The 15,235-nt window shown below is 40.7% G+C and overlaps 1 protein-coding gene across 1 annotated transcript in view; it reads right to left on the minus strand.

The window, feature by feature from the left end:
• Positions 1 to 15,235, minus strand: part of ITGA9 (integrin subunit alpha 9) — a 236,973-nt gene that overhangs the window by 26,235 nt on the left and 195,503 nt on the right. Inside the window, exons 24-26 of the mRNA XM_030233983.2 lie at positions 12,459 to 12,584; positions 11,621 to 11,740; positions 10,121 to 10,222 (exon numbers count right to left, since the gene is read on the minus strand). Of these exons, the coding sequence (XP_030089843.1) occupies positions 10,121 to 10,222; positions 11,621 to 11,740; positions 12,459 to 12,584 (348 nt within the window). The remainder of the gene's footprint in view (positions 1 to 10,120; positions 10,223 to 11,620; positions 11,741 to 12,458; positions 12,585 to 15,235) is intronic.

Raw genomic sequence — 15,235 nt, forward strand, 5'->3', positions numbered from 1 at the left:
ATAAACTTCCTCTGTGCCACACCACATTGGGGGTGAGTATCTCTGTCTCCTTGCTCCTCACCTCCCGCACATAGAAGTAACATGGGCCCAGTACTGAACCTTGGCAGACACCACTAGTGACAGGCCTCCAACTAGATGCTGTGCCACTGTATCACTCTGGTTTATGTTGTTCAGCCAGTTCTCAAGCCACCTCACTAGCCATTAATCCAGTCCACACTTCATGACTTTGCATATGAGAATATTGTGAGAAGCACTGTCAGAAGCCTTTTTGCAATAGCGGTAGACAATACACGCTGCTCTCCCCTCGTCCATCCAGGTGGTTGTCTCATCATAGAAGGCCATCAGGTTGGTCAAGCATGGTTTGCCTTTAGTGAATCCTTGCTGACTACTCCTGATGCCCTTCTTGTCATCCATGTGGATAGAGATGGCCTCCAGAATGAGACACTCCATTACTTTTCCCTTTCCAGAGACTGAGTTACACTGCTTGCCTGGTTGTTCCCTGGGTCCTCCTTGGTCTTTTTGAAGACCAGGGTGATATTTCTCAGGCACCTCTTCTGATGACCCAACCTTTCAAAGATGACTGTGAGTGGCCTTGCTTTGGTGTCATGACAAGACCTGACACATAGCAAATAGACATGAACTAAGCTCTACATATTTAGCATCATCCAAACATATTCCCATAACTAGTATCACAATATTCAAAATAGTTCTGAAACATGGACCAGTTCTTCAACCAAGAAAAAATAATTTTAGCATTTCAGATAATACCACAAAGCCTTTGTCAGACTTTTAAACATATTTTGCTGAACAGAGAGCTTATTAAGCATCAGACTGTTCCTCACACCAAGTGTAAGGGAAACACCAAATAGAGATCAAACACAGATCTTCTGCCTTCCTTGCTGTTGGGGTTTAAGATTCTTTCCCTCAAAGAATTTTTCCCCATATATGTTACTAGGAGACAATAATGACCAGGTACTTAAGAGAGGGAAAAGAAGTGGCCACAGCTCAGGGGAGGAGTCCAGCTGGCTACTCTCTTTTTAACTGGAAGTTTCTCTGGGAAGGGCAGAGATACCACAAGAATTTGGCTGGGAAAAGAAAGGGCTGAGGCAGCTGCTAGCTCTCTCTCTCTCTCAGCTTCAGAGGAGGATGGTTGAGCTGGAAGGAATTTGCTGCTACCACTGGAGCCTAGCCCAGTCCTGCTTCTTCTGCTGTGGGGTGAGCCTTTGCTCCTGAGAGAGGTCCCACTGAACTGGGACCTTATTAACACCCTACCTCACTGAAAAAGGACTTTCACCATCCACTCAGGTGCTTCAGGGGAAACCCTGAGAATGCTGCTCAGGATCCCTGAGCCCCCTCCCCCACCAAGGAAGCCTCTCCTGGCCATGTTCAGGAGTTGTGTCAAGCAGCCACTGCCAGCCCCCACTGGGTTTTGCCACTGCTCTAAGGTTTCTTTGCTATACTGTAACTCACACCCCTGCCCTGCAGGGAAGCTCTGCAGTTGCAGCTACAGCTGCGGAGCTTCTGATTAATCTCATCTACCATTCCAAGACTTTGCTCATCCCTGCCTTCCCAGACTGCCACTCTCAGGTTCCTGATACAGCTCCTTTTGCTGTCCAGAAGGGGCAGAGAGATCGGCTCAGTGAGTTTGTAAGGGAAGCCCCCTCTCCATCCCTTTCTGCTGGCTGCATCCGCCATTATCATGTGGAGAGAGGCAGACGAAACTCGCGCCACAGCGCCCCCTGCAGCCCGGGGGCTCATCGCGCCTGCCCCGCCCGGCCGGGAGCCATCAGCGCCCCTGCCGGCTGTGACTGTAACTGCACCGCAGGGGAAAGGGCTTAAAGAGAGGGAAGAAACTGTTTATTAGGATTTCTGTTCGTGTTTGTTGTTAACATTGTTGTTGATATTCACCTTGTTATGCATACACACATTAGTAAAGACCTGTTATTCTTTATCTTGTATCTTTGCCTGAAAGCCCCTTAACTTCAAAACTATAATAATGTGGAGGGAAGGAGGTCATATTTTCCATTCCAAGGGAGTCTCCTGCTTTCCTTAGCCAAGACAGTTGTATTTCTAGGCAGCTTGGAAAGATGACCTGATGTGGCAGTCCAGTTATCACAGATGCTAAGGTTAGCATCCATCTTACAGACACAGGTCTTATGGCTATTTCTTAGATAACAAGACATAATTTTATTTTGCTTTCTGCCACTTAAAAACCCAATCTCTACATTTTAAGTGTTGCCAACTTTACTGAAGAGACCTTTCAAACAGTCTCTGGTGCCTTCTTTCCACTACTCAGCAAGCAAATGTTAACACATCACAACCTCCAGCACAGTCGACCTATATGCACTTCATCCTGCCAAAAGACAGAACCAGAAAAAGCTGCAGAGATTAAATCATATGTAATCTCTATAGCAAGAGCTTCACATTTCAGGTCTGAAGCACACTGTCTAGAAGACCCTGGGTATAGCTTTTGCAGTCAAAGCTTGAGCTAATAGGGTAGAGCAGCAGCTTCTTTTATCTATCTGGTTTCTTCAAGCAGTGTGAAATCAACACACATGCATAAAAAACCCCATTCAATGCTTTGTAGTATGGAGAGGAACAGGGATGTTGTGCATGTTAATGTCCTGAGCCATGTTAAGTCTTCAAAATCTGCCTGCATTAATACACAGCAACTGCAATGAGTTTTGGTGAAGAAGGTAGCAATAACAAAAAAACCAAGCCAAACCCAAACTGAATCAGACTGAGCAGTCAGAGTATATTGTGCATCTGGAGTATCAGGAAAAAGGCAATACAGTCAGTGACAGGATGCCAGGGAGTCAAGACATCCCTGGAGGGAAGGTTGGAGGCAGAGGGTAATTGTTACTAAAGAGAAGTACGCCATCTGCCACCTGCTGCTGTACCCACTGGCCATTGCGCAGTCTCTAAAAGCTGTTCTTGGGCAAACCTTGAATTCCCTGTCCTTTCCATCTCAGCAGCAGAGCCTCTACAGGGTGGCTAACAGGGTTGGGGAGCACAAGGCAACCTCCAGCTCAGCACCATTCCCACAACTCCAACTCCTATAGAGAAGACAGGAGTCATAAGAGTAACTGATGCTGAAGATAAGGGGCGTGGTGTTGGCAAAATATCCCAAAGGAGACAGTAGGGGCAGCAGGTGGTTCACAGAAAGCATGTATAACAGTTACAAGATACAGGGTGGATTAGATGTTTCTTTTTAGACTCTGATAAAATGCCAGGGGAAAAAACGTGAAAAACATCCCTGTCTTGACATATGAGGATTTTTAGTTTCATATTTATCTTTTGCATTTTGCACTGAACATGCAGGATTTGTAAGTGGGGAAGCCCAGGAGGCAGTGCAGCTTGCCACTTATCTTTATGTAGCTCACACCTCAATCAGGTTTTACACAGTGTAACTGCCTTTCTGGAAAATAACTGAGATTTCCACCCAACCACTCATTTTTGCAATGCCAAACACAGGTGTACAAGAGCACCTACCAGTTCATCTTCTACCTGTGCCAAACACTTGCTATATCCTGAAAGCTATATCTTGGTAAACAAATTATGAAGAAACAGAACTTTTGTTTTTAAGAAGTTTTAAAACACATTTTTTCAATAAAGCATGTAAGCAAGAAGTTAACTGAGTAGGAATTTTTGAAAGTAATAAAGTTCATACTTTGTCAAAGCCCTTTTCATAAGAGGTACAGACTTGTACTCAGAAAGAAAAGAAACCTACTTCAGCAAAAGCTGATTTAAAAATGCAAATTCAAAATTTTTATTTTCGCTTATGTATATTAAATGAATTTTATGCACCTGCCTCATGAGCCAGAGCACCATGGGAGGCACAGGCTTATAAAAAAAACTATTCTATTTCTGTATTATCACCTAGATTACTTCTGTTTTTTCAAACCACATTGCATTGCTGGTTGACTTTTCCATTCAAGTGCTGTTATGCTTGGAGGGAGTTCACCAGTAAAGACACTATTCTCCTTTATGTCTATACATATATGAATATACATTCCTTTTACATTGTCCTAGGGTACAATATAAAGATGTATTCTATCCCCATCCTCAAGAGCTGTTGAAACCAGGAGGGGCATCATTTTTTCCCTATCACCTGTTAATGGGCCCATCAATGTCTTGCCACATGACTCAGAGATAACTCCATCCAGGAGCTGGATTAATGGGTAATCAAGGACCCAAAGCATGACTCAAAACGATATCAGCCCATTGCGAGATTCTCCGCCCAGAGGGGAGGAGCTAAGCATCCCTACCTGGATATCATCTGGGTTTTGGGACGCAGCAAGCAGTCTTTCCATTGCTTTCCCAGAGGAACGGCCACCCTTACCCACTGGTTTTCCAGAGGACAAGAGCTACCAGATGGCTTCCACAGAATCACCTTTTCAACAAGACCATTTAATCCAAACTGCTACCACCACACTAACTAGCAGGATGTCAGCTTGTATTCTGACTCTCTTGGTGGTTTTTGTCTTTTGTATTATTTGCATGCATTTTTGTTTTTTTTTCCTTTTCCTACTAAATTGTATTTCTGACTTGGAGTCTCTCATTGGTTTTGCTTTCAAACCAGAACATACATATTTATTTATTTACATATACTAAGAAAAGCAGTATTTTCTTAAAAATGCAAACTTGAAGTTTCCTTGCAACCTGCTTGTCTCTATCCTCGAGAAATTAACTGTAATTTGTTGTTATTGTGTATTCTATTCCTTTACTCAAGTGTATGTTTCTACCTGAGAGACTGCAGTGTAAAGACAAGAAAATCTATAAAAGAAAGATTATATCAGCAAATGGAAAGGTAAAATAAAATTAATAACTTAACATGACATAAACAATATGGCAGCAAATAATTTGCTGACAAGGAGGCTGCAAAGCTGCTGAAGAAAGCTCCAGCTAGGTATTAGAAAGGTAAGCTGGGGAGAACTGGTTCCTTAAAATGCTGAGTGTTTCTAAAAAATGAGAGGTTGGCGGTGGATTGCTCAATGCAAGAGGTATTCCCACATGCACTGAAAAAAAAAAAACCAACTGGAACATCATGAACACTGTCTAGTACCACAGACTGCTTCAACACAGACATGGAGAACAGGCCAAAGTCAGGAGTCCTCCATGCTGTAGGCAGACAGCTAAAGTTTAGGTTCATGAATATACATTTAAATCTCTTTGCACAGAAAGATAGCTTTTTATGCATATAAAATAGCTTCCAATTCTTCACAACCATAAACTGACTTTTTGTAAGCTTTTTTTTCGCTATTGTTTTTCTCCAAAATATATTATCATTGGAAGCATAAATATACCTAACTTCTGAGCAGAAAAAACCCATGGAGGACAACCACTTGCCTTGGTTTAAGACAATTTAAAGGGAACACTCTACAATGAGTTCTCTCCCTTAGCATTAATCCCTTTTCACCAATAAGAAGAAACAGAATACGAGTAGATATAAGTGAAAAAAATAGCAGTTTACTAGCAAGCAAAACAGCAACACGCAAAAGAAAAAACCAGTAAACAATCACTAGCTACAAAATTGCTATTTCTCACACACCCCACCAGAGACAAAGAGAAACTTGAATCTGCAGAGTCACCCATCCTAAGATGCTGCCTGCCAGTGTGTGGTTCTAAAGACAAAGGGGAAATGGCAGCAAAACCTCCCATGAAGGTAGGAGTTTTTGAAGCAGTACTAGCGGGAGGTAGGAACTGCTGGGGTGTGTGGGAGCAGTGTTTCCAATTGCTGCCGCCTCCTGACACCTGCTGGACTCTGCCAGTTTTGGTGTTGCTGCCTTGGGTCCCTACTCCAACAGAAGAGGAGGGAAGGAAGAACAGACTTTCAGCACTGAGGAGCGGCACCCTGGCACCAGACCAGCTCCGGCTTAGTTTTGGTGCTGCAAACTAACAGTAAACTCTGAAACACTGAAACAGTTTCTGATTGCAAAATGCAGATTCTCCACTTGCTACTGTTGCAAGTAGAGGCAAGAAAAGGCCAAGAGGCAAGCCAAACAGGGAGAGAGCGAGATCCCAGTTTTTAAAATGCCCTGGGCACCACGTCCCTAGTCTGTTTTCTGGTGCAGGGGTCTTAAACAGACAGCAACCATTCTGGGCATAGATACATAGGGGATACGCTAACATTTTGGGTTACCCAGGATATGCATTTAACCTAGAGTGACTGAACTGGAAATAAAAGAACAGTGAACTCTATCCAGAAGGCACAACAGGTTCAAAGGCTTGATAGAGCATGCCTGTACTTAGTGGATAGCACCAGATAGCAGCCTTAAGCTTTACAGGTCACTGTGTTGCAGGACCCACACACCTTTTCTCTGGGCTTGCCTTTTCATGCAGTCAGCTTTGCATTCCCCACTTTCAATACAGGAAGACTCAGAGACATTTGGACAGTTTTGTTGCAGTAAAATCTGTAGCAGACACAGGGCCGTGGAGGGATGTTTAGAGATAGGTATTTGCTGAGTCATAGGAATTGAACCAGGAGTCCTCACTCTGGTCCTCCAGGTCTGCTTATCTCTCTGTGACCCCATAGGCTAGTTTCCCTAACCCTTACAATTGGTCAGTTTTCAATCCTCCCTAACCCTATAAAAGGGGCTGTCTTGGCCCATTCTTTTAGAAGAGCTGCTTTCGGACCCTTCGCTAAACCCTCAGAATAAACCATCATGGAACATTCTGAAGCCAGCCTTCTCTCTCATCTTCGTCTGCCTTCCAGAAGCCACGGCCAGCCACAGCCCCTATGAGCAAGCTAAGAGCTGAAACCATAAAAGAGCTGATATCACTAAGAGCTGACAATGACAGAGCTTGCTAAGGGGCAACGGCTGTAGTAGTCCTGGCTAGGCACTCAGCTCCCGAAGGGCTGAGGTATTTAGCCTTGAGACTGCTTGCCTGGGGCGCTTTAACCCTACGGGTTAAACCAGCTATCCGGCTAAGAAGTTAGCCCCTGTGGCTTCATTATTTTACAAAAATCCCGTTAATTCTTCCTTCCACAGTTCCAAAGTCAGTCCTTTTGCTCCTTAAGAGCATGCCTCCTCTTCCTGCACACAAGCAGCAAACAGAAAATGTGGACTCTTTGATCAGGTATTTGACTACTGTGTTCTCTTGGAGCTTACTGTTGGTTTTGCTCATAGACCAAGAAGAAGAGAACCAAACCTTCATGGAAACTCATATGATGAAGAAAATAAAGCATGCCTCCTGAAAATAAGACACCATTTTCAGACAATATATACGGATGATAATACCACTGTTATCACAGAGCAAAATCCAAACTCTGATCACCTTCTTCATGTGATTTGTCTAATATAAGAGCTCAAGCAGCCTATTGTAACCAGAATCAAAAGTACATCATTAAAAATCACATAAAATCATATCCAAATCCAGAGAAATTATTTCTGAGAATTGAACAAATGCATATTTTTAAAAAATTAATTTCAAAGACAGCCTGCAACCTAACTTAGAGATACTCACTCACATTCACTGTTGAGGTTTCTGACAGTTGGTGTTTATATGGGTGGTCCACTGGTATTTCTTATACTATTATAAAAATATCAGCCTTTCTATTCTGTTTGTCTTCTGTCTCAATTTATCTTCTTTACAGAGAATTTGTACTCTGATACTATACACTATAATGTAAAAGTGCCAATTGAAATAATGGTACCTCGTCCTAAAAACCATTTAAATGTGATAATAAGCCCACATTTAGCCTTAGAAAGCAAAAAAGGCCTTTTCAACCTTAGCATGATAAAGTGTCTAAGAAATGTTAGGGAACACTGTCATAAACAGTCGTATAAGAAGTCCATGCACATCTGTACAGAAGGAGCTGCTATTCAAATGGATACAGTACAGCAGTCTCTGGTCAATTAAGAGTGCAGGATGTGCTTTAAAAAGGAAAAGAAGAGGTTGAACGATGCGGACATTTTCTTTCTCCAGTCTCTACTTCCAGCTAAATAGTCATGGCTTGCAGCAACTACTCTTCCCTTCTGCATTCCACAAGAAGACAATGCAGAAAAATTAATATCTTGAGCCAAGCCATATCTTAAATTTGTGTCTGAACATGACCCTGTGCAAAACATATGGCAATACTGAAGATGGCATATGGAAATACCATGAAACAGAGAGGAAATGGCACTCACATGAGAAAAGAGTTGAAACTACAAATTAATGTTACATGGCTACAGCATTTCAGGCATGCTCTTTTACAGCTAGGGCTTCCCAGGAATTGGAAGCAAACTCTTGTTTGAAGATAGCTTCCCAACACATGCACAGTGCGCTTCATAATGTAACTCAAGGTTTGCTGAAAGGCTTTCTAAGATAAGGACAATTTCTTTTTTGCCTAATTTTTTTTTCTTTTTTTTTCCCTCTAAGCATTAGATAATAATGAAATACAGCAGAGCCTGCATTCCTAGAAAAAAAGCATTTCTAAATTTTGAACATTAAAAAAATTAATTCAACACATTTTACAGTGTGCCTATCATTCTCAGATATTCTAAAACAGTTGAAAATATTTGTCGTAGAGATACTGGGCTCTTTCATTTCAGTTGAGACATGGGTATCACAGTCAGGTGTTACTTCAGTCATGTTATAAATGGGTAATGCAATGGTTGGCTCTCACAATAAAAGAGATTAATATTATGTGTATGTTAAGAGAAGTTTTATATATACATATGTTATTTTTATATATTCTCCCCGCAGTCATCTTTCTGTTCTCCCTTATTTTGTTGTCACTAGTTGAGGCATTTAGGGGAGGGCAACCTTGTTACTAGGAGGCACAGCATGGCAACACTTGACCACCAATCAAGTTGTAAGAAAGTGATCTACACCAATGGATGGCAGAGAAGGAGTTGACTGGCAAGACTTTGGGCGGGGCCAAGAGCATAAAAGGCAGAGCATCCATGTTGTAAACAAGTGTGTGGCTGCTGGTCACAGAGACTCTCAGCGCTGTAAAATTGTTCCTTATTCAGTCCTTTGTTGTATTTTTGTTAAGGCTTAATAAACCTTTGAAATTTTAAAAGTGAGTATCGTTTCTCAAAAGTCATTAATGAAATTTTGTCATACAATTGCAAAATATGTTCTGTGTAAGCTGCAGAACTAAGGAGAAGCCAAGCAGTGTATTAACATTCAGGACTGCAGCCACTTACAAGGCACATTCCCAGCAATGACTATGTTTTTCATTCCCAGTAATGGCTATGTTTTTCATTTTAACTTCCAAGCCTATTGTATAGAATGGTACAGAAACCTGACAAAGAAAAGAAAACAGAATTGAAAAAAGAAGATTCTGTCATATAAAATTACCCTTTTTTCTGACAGGTCTAATGAAATAGAAATTCAAGACTACAGACATGATTGTTGAGGGATGCATCTGGTGGAAATAGCTGGGTTTCCAATCTACAGCTTGCAAACCCAGCTATTTGAGATGCTGATTTAAATGCAGATTGAGTCCTTTGTAGGAGCCCAAGACAAAAGGCTGTGAACTGGGTGGTGCCAGCCAAGCGAATGGACACTACAACACAGCAGTAGCAGTGAAGTGCCAAATTTTTGGATAACGGAAGAAAGGAAGACAAATGGCACCAAAAAGGTAGGAAACTCAGGAGGAAGAGGGAGATAACACAATATGTGGTATCAACTTGTACTTGATTTTTACCAGCTTAGCACAAGAAAAAAACGTTAAATTAATTTCTGAAAATTTAGACACATTTTTGCATTTTCACAGCTCCCAAAATATCACTAACGCTTCTAAATATTTCATTCTGGCAAATGTGAAAAGACATTGCTGAGGTTTCAAGTCTCTTCTAGGTTTTCAAGGGAATTGGAATTAGATTAAAGCAAATGTTAACCTTAAATCAGGACCTAAACCTAATTTTTTCATTAATACCTCAAGAGTATTCTAGCTAGTACAACACAGATCACTCTGGTTTGGCATAACATCATTCACTCTGTTGACATGGTTATCACAGAGAGCCAAACCACAAAAACACAACTCACAGTACTGTTAGTCTAGTCAGACAAAGTCTGGGCATTCTTGTGGGTTAGCCCAGGAGCAAATTCCAGTTTGTATAGAGCTCTCAGTGATTTCCAGCCCACTGGGATAAGGAAACATTTCTCTTTAGGTTTGTGTACTCACTGGTTTTTCTTCTGGGTTCCCACCAGGCACCTCCACAACTCTGAGGTCATGGTCCACCTGAAGCCTTGCCCTTGTGACAAACTGGATGACCGATGAACTGTCCTAAGAAGTAAAAAGAGGAAGAACTGGACTTAACAACAACAACAACAACAATGTAGTCTATAGTAGAGATAATTCATGCTGTATATGTATATAAAATATTGTGAGATCCAACTTATGTCTTCAACCACCCTGGCTGGGAGCAGAGTCTTATTTCTATTCATTTAGTTCCTGGATCATATATCCCGGGAAAGAACTTTGAATCTGTGCATAGCATCTTATTCACTGTACAATTCCTCTCATTAATACGTACTTCTCCAATAAAATGCCTGGTGCATTTTAACAGGCACATTTCAATAAGATGTCATTTCAGCTTAAAGATGGCTCACTTGTATGTGGTTTGCCTTTGGAAGAGTATGTAATAAGTAGAAAACAGCATGCACTGGTGATACTCAAACATGTGTAAACACTCTATACCTTTTAAAAGAGTGTTGCTAAAAGTAATCTTAGAAGGGACCCAGCAATGGGATGAATCTTGGCTATATCCCAAGAAGCATATTTTGCATGCACTCAGTTACTTGTTTACATATTTCAGCATTTCTATAAGCATGTAAGAAATACCTGAAACTTCTGGCCATGACTGAACTTCCTGTTTTCAAATATGAACAAACATTAGCAGACTTATTGGTATCATTTGGAAAACCTCAAGGCTATTAATTACTTTAGCAATTGTTTTCTAATAAGGGCCCTCTCTGATGCTTTTAATCTAACAGCTATGAAAGACAGGTTTATTTTAACAGGTTTATATTATCAGCTTTCTCCTCCAATTATCTTACTCCCTCATAACCTTACAGCATCTTGCCAAAATTAGAGTCAGCATTTTTGTAAGTAAAGGAACATAGGTCAAAATGCAGTAAATCACAAACAATTTAAAAGATTTATTGTCTCATTCAGCAGCTTCAGAGAAGACAGAAATTAACTGGCAACCATTTGTTTCTTGCCACAAATGTTAAACTCAGCATTAATGTGGTCATGATGCACCTTCTTTGAATAATAATAATTTGAAGTAAAAATGACAAAATACTGCTATATCTCTGTTTACACAGGAAGAGAATACATAGCTGGTCACAGTTTACATTCACTTACATTTTTAGAATGAAAACATCAGAAATCAATTAGATTTTCATATATCTCTAGCCTAAACACCATGCACACAATTAGGGGTCTCATTTGTCATTTTTCGATGTATAAATTTCTGAACTACATTTATTTCTATCTTAATGGGTAAGAACTAAGATTAACACCTCCATACACACTGCTAATAAGTAGATCTGTTTTCTTTGATACCATGATTATTTTTCACACACTAGTAAAGAGGAAGAAATGGAAGTCTTGAGTTCATTGGTTCACCTAAGCACACTTAAATTGGCATTGAAGATAACCTACAAGGAGACCACATACCTTCTTGAGTATCTCGGTATTCAGCAGCATGTAGATATTTATATCACAGGACTCTGCCTTAGGTAGTGAGCTTATGTTGCAGTGTACAATTAAACAAGATCGGCCTGGTCTTTCACAGTCCTACAGGAAATACAGAGAAAGTTGTTAAACAAAGGAGGTAAAATTAAACAATAAATGATAAATTGTAAAATTCAATGATAAATGATAAACAGAAAACACACCAAAAAACTATCTTATATAACTGCTATAATACGGCACTCTTGCACTGAAATAGCAACTTTCAAGATCTGAAGATAGCTGGCTACAGATGCCTGCATGAAAGCAAGCCAAGAAAAATTCAGTCCTCTACAGAGCTGCTGAGCCAGAGAAGCATTCAGGACTGAAAGGAAGAGGACTGCAGCTGCAAACCAGCCCTTTGTGTGGGTCAGGGTCAGGCATCAAGGAAGTGGCATCAGACATGGAGGAAGTGATCTCCACCACTGGACAGTGAAGAAGGGGTCGATGAACAGAACTTTGGGAGGAGTTAAAAGGTGAAACCTCAAGTACAGTGCAGTGACCCACTGCTCCCACATGCCTTTGAGAGAGCAAAGGCGCTGGTTACCAAGTGTGTGCTGCCACTTCAGCTAAATCTCTTTCCACTGCACTTCCTGAACCCTCCTATTTACTTTTAAAAACCAGGCAATTACAATCACTAAATGTTCCCCCAGCACATCATCAGTATTGTCATATATGCTTCATAATGAACTATCTGCTTCAGATCGTCATGCCAAACCATGCAAAATGTTTTCTACAATATGCTGTATGTTCAAGTGGAGCCATAAGCTGTACTGTTTCTTACCAATACTTTTCTGCCCGACTTCGTGAAAAAAGCAAATATTGTGTGGAAGATATTTTCATTTTCTTGAGGAACAACACATGAGCTGTAGCTTCTATGGAAATAACAGCTTCCTTTGTCCTGACCAACCTGCATGCACAATTATAAATCACAATTATTATTCCAAATTAATGAAATTACACAAGAAGGTTGAATTAGCCTGTCCGTAAAAACACACCTAAATCTGAGCTAAACATCCAGACTCCTATTAATAGTCAAAAGAGAAAAATAACCACCTTGGGAGTCAAATAACCCTAATGAAAGTATCTGAAGTAAGCCAGATAATCATGCACTGGAAATGCTTTGACTGGACAGGATACGACTATGTCTAACCTAGCTCACGTGTAAGTGTCTGTGTTCTAAGCATTTCAAAATCCCTTCAGCCACTGCCATAGGCCATTTGCCAGGGAGGGGACAGACTTGCCCACTGTTGCCTGCAGCCGGCACACCAGAAGTCAGAAGCACTCCACGAGTTCCAGCTGCTGCCAGCAGCTGCGCCACGCTAGGGAGAGCCCCTGGTGGGTCGTGTGCAGCGGGCAGCCCAGCAACATTGACTGCTTTTGGACCAAAATATTTTTTCCAGATTTTTTTTTTTGTCCCTGTTCTCTGTTATTCTTTTGGCAGAGCAGGGGAGGCAGAAAGTTTTGGAACAACAGAAGCTTGTTTGGTGTGTTGTTCCTTCATTCTCTCTTAGCTGTGTGGCCCAGGGAGGGGATTCTCCACCATTTTATCTGTATTCCCTTGCACAATCAGGGGTATCTCCTCCACATTTGTGCATGGATGTTGAACCATTTGTGGTTCACCATTTGAACTGTGTATTTGTTATTATTGCTGTTTTCGATAAGTAAAGTTTTTTTCTTCACTTGTATCTCTTAGTATTTCTCTCTCCTTATTAGTGGAAAGGGGAGAAATTAAAACTAAGGGGAACCAACTTATTTCAGAGACCTCACCCCATAAATTGTCTTAAACTAAGACAATAGTGTTACCCTTTATACTACCTTTTTTTTATGTTTTGGCCAACTCAGGTGCATCCCTGTTTATATCAGAAATAACAAGATAAATCTTTGTGTAAATGCACAAGCCTAGGCACTTAGTCTGTTCTTTTACCTTTATCAGAAATAGTACAAAACCACATTTTTGTGTCATTAGCTTATTCACTTGCCCAAGAAAGCGGATGACTGAGCCAAGTAAGACCAAGCTGATTAAATGAGCTTCAGTCAAGATAATCTTGCTCAAGAAAAGCTTTCTCACTTTTTGCAACTAATGAATATTTACTGAAAAAAAAAGACCTAAATTTAATAAAAACTGTGACAACAAAGTATCAGCAAATTCTTCCTGCTACTATCTTTAAAGCCTGTAAATGAGACAGGGAGATTTTCTCACAAACCACCAACTGACATTCTTGCACATACTGCTGTTGACCTCCTCACATCCTCTGACATGATGAAAGACTGAAAACTTGTACCTTATTAAATTCATAAATCCTTGAAAGAGGGAAAGAAAAAGCTGCTAAAGATACAAAATGACTGTCTGATTTAGTATTACACAGCTTGTGTTAAATATTGTGAAAAAAAGAAGCAAAACCCAAAGGTCTGTCTAGATTTCAAATGCTATTTCCAGACAAGTGATATGTATGTCTCTTTGAAAATTGATTTAGATCACCTGTCTGCTTCACTGGCCCACAAATTCTTCATAATCTGTTCTTTGCAGTATGTATTCACAATGTGATTTAATATAATGTGTCCTTACATTCCCAACAAATATACCCAAAGTTTACAGTCTCCTTGGGCGCAACTGAAGATAAAGTTTGATTTGTCTAGGTAACTGAAATGAGTTTTCATTATTTACTTTAGGTAAGAGATTCACAAAGCCCACAGACATTTATTTCTTTGATCTTTCACAGGGAAACAAGATCCATATAAACTAAAAGGCTTACATGAAATTAAAAACTTAGGGTCTATTGTGTTATATGAGTATTGTGATGATTGACTCTCACAATTAACAGACAAATATCATGTATATAGGTTAAGAGAAGTTTTATAGGTTTCTAATTATGTTTTAACCCCTTGCATTGTTATTGAGAGACAGCTGGGGTTGGGACATCTGGGAGGGTTGGCTTGTCACTATGGTGACATCTGACCTCCAATCAGGATTTGAGGACGTGATCTCCACTACTGGACAATGAAGAAGGGGTTGATGGGCAGAACTTTGGGAGGGGTTAAAAGATTAAAAGGCGAAACCTCCATTGTGTGGGTGAGTACATGGTGGGGAAAATCCTTTGCTCCTGGTGCCGTAACCTTTTCTCTATTCAGTCTTTTATTGTATTTTGGATAAGGTTTAATGAACCTTTCTAAAATTATGAAAAGTGAGTAGCTATTTCTCACAATTTCTGGGGGTTGTCCCAGGATAAACACCTCACCCCTGTGGTGCTGGGAGTTTTCGAAAAGAGGTGCGCCCACACCACACATGTGGCAAAGTCTATTGGGGCCACCAGTAGTCGCAGGCTGAAGCCCAGAGACAACAGGAGGCTGGATAAAGAAAAGAGAAGACGAGGGATGAGTACTATTTTTGGCCAGATAATTACTTCATAATTCTGGAAAGCGAACTCCATGCAAATAATATACTAGACCCGTCCTGGTCCATTGGAGTTTTAGGATATGGGCATTTGGAAGGAACAGCGGAATGTGTGGTAAAGAGGAAAGCAGGTATTTCCCCTATGGCCAGCAGGACATGTGAGATAG

This window comes from Serinus canaria, chromosome 2 (assembly GCF_022539315.1).
Source record: "Serinus canaria isolate serCan28SL12 chromosome 2, serCan2020, whole genome shotgun sequence".
Classification (NCBI taxonomy): Eukaryota; Metazoa; Chordata; class Aves; order Passeriformes; family Fringillidae; genus Serinus; species Serinus canaria.